General features: G+C 37.7%; 1 protein-coding gene across 1 annotated transcript; it reads right to left on the bottom strand.

Moving 5' to 3' along the window:
• Positions 1-1,544: 1,544 nt before the first annotated feature.
• On the bottom strand, positions 1,545-8,640 carry kdm8 (lysine (K)-specific demethylase 8). The gene is made up of 8 exons (XM_080724144.1): positions 8,506-8,640; positions 6,621-7,108; positions 5,897-6,069; positions 4,835-4,967; positions 4,665-4,715; positions 2,701-2,850; positions 2,508-2,600; positions 1,545-1,837 (listed from the first exon to the last, which is right to left on the bottom strand). The coding sequence occupies exons 2-8, from the start codon at positions 7,083-7,085 to the stop codon at positions 1,673-1,675; spliced, it is 1,230 nt and encodes a 409-aa protein (XP_080580270.1). The 5' UTR covers positions 7,086-7,108; positions 8,506-8,640; the 3' UTR covers positions 1,545-1,672.
• Between the last annotated feature and the right edge of the window lie 611 nt (positions 8,641-9,251).

The following is a 9,251-nucleotide window of genomic DNA, read 5'->3' on the forward strand; positions in this document are numbered from 1 at the left end:
GAGAACCAGTGTTTTGGATTAAAAAACTGTAGGCAATACTTTACCTACAGTATGTAAACATTACATATTATTTAGGATTGACTATACGTTACATTTCAAGATCCGATTTGAAATTTGCACATCTTTTCTTTTTGTTTTTGCTCTTCTAATACAAGACCGACTGTACACTACTAATGATAATTAACATTTTTTTTCTACTCGGGTTTTGCTGTGCATTTTGTTAAGATGTTATCTCTTATTGCTCGCAGCTCAGGGACTTTATTTCAGACACTGTTGATGCAAATGTGTTTTGAATCCCTTTGAACTTTTATGCTGTTCAATTGTTGAATTGTGAGATAAAAGAAAAGTATACATCAAGGATGTTATATTAACCACTTCAGCCCTGTAGTACAAATAGCGAAAATGGCCGATCTTCACAAAAGATTTATTTTACAAATAAATAAAGGCTAGATTATGTAAGTTGTTCTAGTCATAGAAAACTGGAAATTGTTTGACAATCACTATACCTTTTTTATTGTATTTTGCATATTAATGTATTGTCAGTTTGTCACTAAAGCATTTGTTTTTCTACAGCCTAAAACATTTTTTAAATAAATCTCTCAAATGAATATATTGGTTATTGCATTTGCATTTCACTTTTGATGACATTTGCAGATGGAAATCATTATACAGTAAGTTATATTTGCTATAGTATATATCCTTACAGTAAACATGTAGCTCAGATGATGACATCCATGACAAATAGTTTGAGCCAAGACCCCAAGCACTGGATTCCTATATAGATGCATACATCAAATAAACATGTATATATATATTAATGTAATAACTTTCAGAGCACCTATAATAACAGGCAATATTAACTTTATTATACTGCAGAACAAGGTGAATCTACTCGATTTAGTCTGTATTTGCCAGATTTATTTCTAGAATTAGGAGGCCATTAATCAAAGAAGCCTTAGTGGAACAGAAAAGGTTATAGGTTCAGAGGTACCATATGACTTCACTGGTAATTGAGTATTGATTGCATTATAATGAGTAAGCAGTTTTGTGTCATCTTGAGTCAATTGTGCCACTTAACTGACAACAAAGCTTTGAGGGTGTAGCTTAACATAAAACATTTACTCACTACTGTATAAATCATCGGCATTTGCTTTATTAAGGATAACTAGAAATTAACCATTACCCTGAGATCAGCATGTCTAACACAAATCGTAATGCCGTCACCAAGCAGTTTCCTCAACCTCTGATGTCAGCACATGTATGCTACGGACAAGATATGAGGAAACATTTGCTATATTTTATTTGGCCAAAAACAGTCACGTTTTACATTTTCAAACGATCTCTTAGAGAATATGCAATTTATACTCTTTAAGTTAAGTCTTTGACAATCAGTGACGTATTGGGGTTTTTTTTAACCATGAAAGATAGACATTTTTCAATGTATTGATAGAACTGCAGCTGCATTTTAGATTAAATAATAGCCGGCTTGAGTTCACTTTGATATTCTCATTTAGTTTGAAAATGAGTATTTAAACGTGTACTCCCAGATAAATATGAGTAACTGGTCATATTATTATCACTGCTTGATTGTGTGATAATCTAGAGCGGTTACATGTTCAATCGACTCCAAACGTATTCAAATAGTAAGATATATTCTATATTTCAACTAACTTCAGGACCACCAGAAGCTCACAGAGAAGCTCAGTTCTAAGGAGCGTACATAATGCCAGTGCTTGGCAGGAATAAACAGCACCTCCCCAGGCTGCAGCACACATTCCAGGTAGGGAGCTTTAACAAAGTCTGGGAACTTTTCCTTGTCTGGACTCTCCGCCTCCACCTGCATTGAGAACATTGTTGTTACATACATCCAAAAGACTCACTTTTCATGAAGTGGAAAAAAGAAGCTGTGTTCCAAATGATCCAATGTTATGTTATTACTTAGCCACAATCTCTTGTTAATACCTTTCATTGGTCAATATTTATAAAATGCACAGACACACTTAAAGGAGTAGTTCAATCCCAAAATGACATTTTTTCTAATGATTACTCGCCTCATGAAGACTTCAGTTCAATAATATTTTCTTTTTGTATTTGTTGCATTCCTAAGAAACAAAATTGATTATAGTAAATTCACCCTCATGGATTCCGGATGGAGATCCAAGTGCATTTGGGTCCCCATCCGGAATCAATGGACATACAAAGAGTCTCCTCAAATTATTGGCTTAGGAATGCGACACAAACAAAACAATATCATTGAACTCAAGTCTTCATGGGGTGAGTAATCATTAGAAAATAAATCATTTTGGGGGTGAACTACTCTTTAAGCAGTGAAAACAGCAACAACAAAAATAGCCGACCCACAAGCTTACAGCAAAGTAGGATACTAAAATATATACTGTATATACTGTGTGTGTGTGTGTGTGTGTGTGTGTGTGTGTGTGTGTGTGTGTGTGTGTGTGTGTGTGTGTGTGTGTATATAATGTGTATTTACAGACAGACTGTCCTACCTGACTAGTGTTGTGAAGGAGCAGTGATTGGTGAGGGTACAGCATCTCTGTGTGCTCTGGAGAATATAGGCGAATGTACTTGCTTCCAACCACCTGAGCATAAAAGAATATGGTCAGAATCACAATATTCAGACAAATCTTTGAGATAACATGTTTACATGAAACAGAGTTAATACAGTAAACAACGTATTACCTGTGCTAGGAAGTTCTGTTGAGGATCATGGTGGAGGGGGGACACCGTACCACTCGGCCCAAACCATGCGTTTATAGTAATGTCGTCATCGTCGCCCTCACCAAGACAACAGTAATCAGGAATGCAGATGTCATCTTTCAGCTCTGGTATCTAAGACGGCATCACAGTAGAAGTTTCCCGGGTGCACGGCTCACAAAGATTCACAGTCGAAGTGCTTCGGAATCAAGCCTTCCTCAGCGTGTTGATACAAGCTGAGGAAGGCTTGATGCAAACGCACCAAACGCGCCTGTGTATGCTGTCCATGCGTCTATGCATTAAAAGCACCAGAACGACTTTTGGAGTGCTGGCTATTACTTGCTTACGCAAGAAGACATGACACAGATCAGAATGTCAATCATACCACTTTTAAGTTAACTAGACCAGGGGTCTTCAACAGGGGGTCCTCAGAGTTACTATAGGGGGTCCTCCAAATATTTGTGTGATTTTATATTAACCACTTGAACCCTAGTGTCCTTATTCTGAGAACTTGAGCCAAAAATAGCAGATCTACAAGCTCACAACGCCTCGCGCTGCGAGGCGTTGCGAGCTTGTAGATCGGCTATTTTTGTCAAATAGGTTTGGTGTAGAGGGGAAAAAGAGCAGTCCCAGTACATAGTGAAAGGTTAAGTTATTAAGAATTGACAGTTCAAGTGGTTAAATATATAAACGATAAAACTATATGGAATCTATGAAAAGGTTGTGGGGTCCCTGCTTCATCTCTCTCTCAGCTGAGGGGTCCCTGGCCTGAAAACGTTGAAGACCCCTGAACTAGACAACATGCGCTGCTGCTAAAATAAGGTTAATGGAGGGAAACAGACAGACCGGAGTGATTTTTATTTTCCTGTAACCAACAAATCCTCTGGAAAGCTGCAAGCATTTTGGCTTCTCGTGGAAATTGTTTTTGCAAGTGAAATTTCTCTTGCCATAGGGGCTTGTAAAACTAACCACGATTCTAAATCTGCTGCTCATCCCCACGGAAACACAACTTTGTTAATGTTATTTTTTACCTTTTGGGAATGTTTAAGATAATTTTATTCCACATTTAGCTCCTTGGAGTATTGTTTGTATGTTACTGTGTTTCTTGGTGAATAAACTCAAAAACAAATTGCCCCTAGAGGGATTGATAAAGTTGTTTGAAGTGTAAGGTTGCAGGCATGAATTAAATAACAGTAATTTTGTTCATTTCTGTGTGCAAATTAGCCAAGACAAATCTGCTAGAATTGTGGCAAAAATGAGTGGTTTACAGATCTAGCTTGATTAATTAATATAAAATACAATTAAGATATCATAACACTTGTTATTCTTAAGAATACAAGAATAACATTGTTTTGTATTTATTATAACTGTTGTGATTATTATTTATAAGCAAATCAGTTGGTATTTTTCCTAGCTTTGCAAGAGAAATGAATACTAACTAGAAGCAGTGCTCTTCCGAGCACAGGTCTCCACCAGGCCACACAAATCGGCCTGTTATAGCGCCACCATGAGGCTGATTTGAAAAATGTGGGGCAGAGGTTCTAGATTGGCATCCAGGGAGTGTGTGTGCTCAGTTTGGCAGCGATCGGGCCAACGGTGACTGAGATTAGCTGCTCACAAACTGCGAGGACGCACGGACGCACGCACGCACGGACGGACGGACGGACGGACGGACGGAGGGAGGGGAAAACATACTCTCCCTCAGCCTTCGGCTGGTGGAGACAACAAAATGTATGGCTGTTATTACATAACTAGGAGATTATTAGGTATCAGCAGTGGTGTCTGTGTACATTTCTAACATATTTCTTTCAATTATATTATTTAAGTAATTTCTGTTAATATTTCATGTGGTAAAAATCTAGTTTGACATGGATCATTTATGTAATTCTAAGCCTTGTATGTATGTAGTGCAAGAAATGCAAAGAGTTCAACCTGGTGGCACAGCATACCTGGTCAAATAGCTGATGTTGAGCAAGATAACCGGAAACTTTCACTCCATCCTTGGTAAGTTTGATCCGCCAAAAAACAGAAACAAAACATAAAACACATTAAAATAAATACAAATAAATGAGATGCACAATACCAACTGAGTGAGAGTGAACTTTGAGGATGTACTTACTTTTATTAAAATGTAGCGATCAATGAACTCACTGACAGTAAGGAGTGTCTGAGACCATTCTTCATCAGTATATCTTGATCCCACTTCAACAGGCACGGTCCGACAGCCAGCAACAGATCTTATGTATTCTAGGCTTTTCAGCAGGGAAAACACAATATGCCAATGAATATATTACATAATACAAACTTTATGTATACGTATTACATATACAGTATCATACCCAGGAAGCTATATCCTACCAACGTTTAAGGTTGCTTTCACATTACTTATTACTCCAACTGGAGAGGCTTGGTCAATGTAGTTTCTTTCTGTGATTACTTTCTTACTTTTTTCCCCCCTCAATATCGCATTATTGATTGATATTTATTAGACAGAAATGCAAACAGCACGAGGTACAGTCAGACATTTGAGCTAAAAGGATCACTCAAAATAGTCCTGGGGACTTGTTTACATTGTGGTCTTTCTGTTTGCGTTGTCAGACTGTCATGACTATAAAATGTGATTTATAGGGCTGTTTATAGGGCTGTCACGATTATGTCATTTTACATGACGATTCAATTTCACTCAAATAATTGCGATTAACGATTTAATTGTGTTTTTGTTGTTGACAATTACATTTCTGTTTGGCTTTTAGTCTTTGAAGTTGCACATGGTAGATATGACACATAACCTAAATATACAAAGAAATTACTGACATATTTGACAACTTCATACTTAAAAAAGAACATTGATAGTGGAAATAGCCGATCTAGTGAGCTTGTAGGTCTGCTATTTCCACTATTTTTTACTTTAAAAAAAATATATGAACATTTTTCAAAATGGAAACGATAATGACGATTATGAAAAATAATCGCGATTATGTCAAATAATTGCTATTAGACGATTATGTAATAATTGTGACACCCCTAATTGAGGGTCACGAAATGTTAACTGGCTAGCTATGGCTAACTGTAATTACTGTAGCTGTTTGCATTTATTTCTGCAAGTCAGGGCACCATGACCGTAGGCTATGTAAAGTAATGGCACCCTGAAATTGAAGGTGACAATGTGTAAAACAAATACCTCCAAGGGTGGTCCCTGAGTGCTGGCCAGTGGTCTATAATCCCTTCTAAAATAACTGGCTTTGAGGGGAGCAGGAAATTTGACTTGAATCTCTCCAGTGAAGGACAGCGTATCCGGGGAACTGTCATTGTTTGGTTGATTACAGGAACAGGTGGGCATTCAAGTTTCAATTTCTGGTAGGGAAATAAAGAGAAGATTTTTCTAATTAGACAGAATTGGTACAAAAGAAAAATAATCTATGTTTGTGTACTTCGTCCTAAAACAAATAACTATAATAACCAAGCTCATCGCATCAAGATGTGACATATTGTGAGCTTGTAGATCTGCCATTTTTGCTAGTTATGACAATTTTAGGAAAATATTTGAAAATGTTCACCTACAATGATTGGCCCAAAATAGGGATGACAGGTCAGAAGTGACTGATTTACACTGCAGCCAAATCTAGCCTGAATCAGATCTGTGTCCCATCCACATTGGAATCTGAATGGTTTCATATGACCATGTGACCATTTGAACCAATCAGATAAATACAGAAAAATCAAGCTTTTGAAAGAAGGTTCGGACAAAGCAGCCATTATAATCTTGGTGAAATCCAAACTGGAATGTATAATTAATTAAGTGTTTTTCCGATGTCATTTTAACAGGCAATAAGGTTATAAGATTAACCTCAATAAAAAAGTACAGACACTTTGTTGTATGTATAATGTGGAGAATGGGCGTTGACCTTGGCATAAAAGTGTTCATTTTGATCATCTTCTTTAGTGGTTTTCCTAAATTTCCTTAATTCACTCTGTAGAATTTGGACCAGGACATGGAGGATATTGTCCATGATGGCTGCACCCATGAGCAAGCCCATGTCACAAGTTCTAATGGCCTGTTCGATCATGTCTGCAGAAGGCTCCTGGCGACACAAGGCTGAGACTTTGAACAAGCAGCCGTAGGAATAAACACGCCTCCACTCTTTGTCCACATCGCGCCATGTCCCCGTGTTGAGTTTCTCCCATGAATAGTCCATTATGATCTGAGCATTTAGCATACAATCCACACCCCAAGTGTCACTGTACAGGTGCTGCCTGGATCGTTGGAGCAAATCCACCACACTTGACTCCACTTTCTCATTGAATTCGAGTGGAAACTGTGTCTCAACCGGTGGCAAAACAGCAACAATATTTGACCAAAGGACAGTCATTGATGAGAAGGCTTTTATATGTCCTGTAGAAAAGAAAGTATATGTCAGTTTATTGGACATGTAAAAGAAGAGACAACTAACCTGTTTGAATTTAGCAATTCCCTATAATATGTTCAGAGGTGACATGATTTAGGTGGTAATGTATTTACTTGACTCAAACCATTTCCATTGATCTTTTAATTACAGTAGCTGCTATTTTCCTTCCTCTTGGTGCCAATGTATTGTAATAACCCTGGACAACTAAATTTCCCCCTTGGGATAATAAAGGTATCTATCTAACCCGGACAGTCATGTGTACAAACTTTGTGTAACCAGATGCAGGAATAAAAGTTTAATTTTTAACACATTTACATCAAAACCAGACTTTTGATGGAGTTTGCCAAATAATGTAATCAAGAAAAGGGGGTACTGAACTTCTGAAGCCAAACAAGTTTGAGAACTACAGTTGTGGAGAGCCAACCTTCCCATCACTCATGGGCTACTCAACCCTGGATGCAACTTGTACAGCTATCTGGGGATAACCTCGCGTCACTCAACAGGCTTTCCACCACTCTGGGGGTAGACTGGAATCGAGACTCATTCAATCTGGATTCCAGGTTAATCTGGGGGTGCACTGACTGCGGAATGTGCGATTGGCAGCTGCAGGGGTGGCAGAGTTGGGATTCGGTTTGTTATATTCTCCTCCCAGTACCCAGGGAGAAGTTTCTCTCTCCATCCTGCTACTTTTGTTATTCTGTGGCTGGAAATACTCTTCTCAAGAGCATCTGGATGGTTATTTATGCTGGTGTGGGCTGGGCTATGACCACATAATAGCCTGTGTTAGTGTGTCATGTAATGAAGCTGAGTAACACCACAGTGTGGACATTCAATCACACAAGCAGCCATTACAGTACCATTACATTAAATACTTTATTGCAACTGTTGCAATAAACACATTTACAACATTTCTTTACCACCCTCATTACAAAACGCACTACACTGGAGCAGGTGTAGCTCGATTAGGGTAGTATTTCCAACCTGGCAGATAGATTAGGAGAGAAGAGCAGGTGAAGGAATATTGAGCCAGACACGTTAGCCTGGAGGTATTTTATGCACATTGCACAGTGAGCAAAGAAACGCACTTGGCTCATCATCTCACACAGGACGTCCCAAAAGTCGCACTGTTGCTGTTTGCCACAAACATAATTCTGGCTTTTTGTGTCATCATAAACGCTTGGGCAACTGCATTGGACTGCTGTCAACTTTGGGTGAGTCCAGAAATAGTTTAAGAATATGAAAGGAGAATTATAGCCTTTGCCCTGGCTTAGAACGCTGTATTTAATCGAGTCTTGACTTTTGCTTTACTCTTTGTAGCTTATCTAACTATCAAAATGCATCTATGGCAGTCTTGATCCAAGGCTAGGAGAATTAAGTTTCAAACCTTAGCGGACACCGCAGGGGAAATTCGATCTGTTTTCAGCTTCTGTCCAAAAGAGTTTATACACTGATTTAATGTAACATTGCGTACATGCGGAATGCACTGTTCCGAAATAATGCTACCATGCTAACCCAATGCTGGACTTGTGAGGTGGGCAAACAAAAACACACCGTGATGCAACCAGGCTATCGAACGAAAGGTTCCGGTTGTGTTTTAAGCACTGTTTCCCAAACACTGGGTCGGGACCCATTTGTGGGTCACGGACACATTTTTATCGGTCCCTTGTTTTTGTTTTTTTGTTAGTTTTTAATTATTATTATTATTATTTCAAAACCTATTTTAAAAAATTAAAAATTAAACAAAACAAAGCTAAGATTTTCATGAATAAAAAAAAATCTATGATTTATTAATTTCATAAATAAATAAATAAAAAATCTAAGAAATTACATAAATTAGAAAACACAATTTTAAGGCACTGCTCTTCAGAGCGAATAAAATAAACACATACATAATACGATTTTTTAAAACGTTTTCTACAATACATTTTAGGGTAGCTTATCTTCGAAGTTGAATAGTAAGTGGTCAACTAAGTTGATTCATTCATTCATTCACTCACTAACTCGTTTGTTCATTTATGTATGTATTTATTTATCTATTTAAGATATATTAAATTATAATAGTGAGAAAGAATCTGTCTGCATTGACTGCATCCTCCAGTAGAGGGTAGTAACATCTAACAATAATCTGTG

Source organism: Nannobrachium achirus (assembly GCF_963921795.1).
Source record: "Nannobrachium achirus genome assembly, chromosome: 4".
In the NCBI taxonomy this organism is placed as follows: Eukaryota; Metazoa; Chordata; class Actinopteri; order Myctophiformes; family Myctophidae; genus Nannobrachium; species Nannobrachium achirus.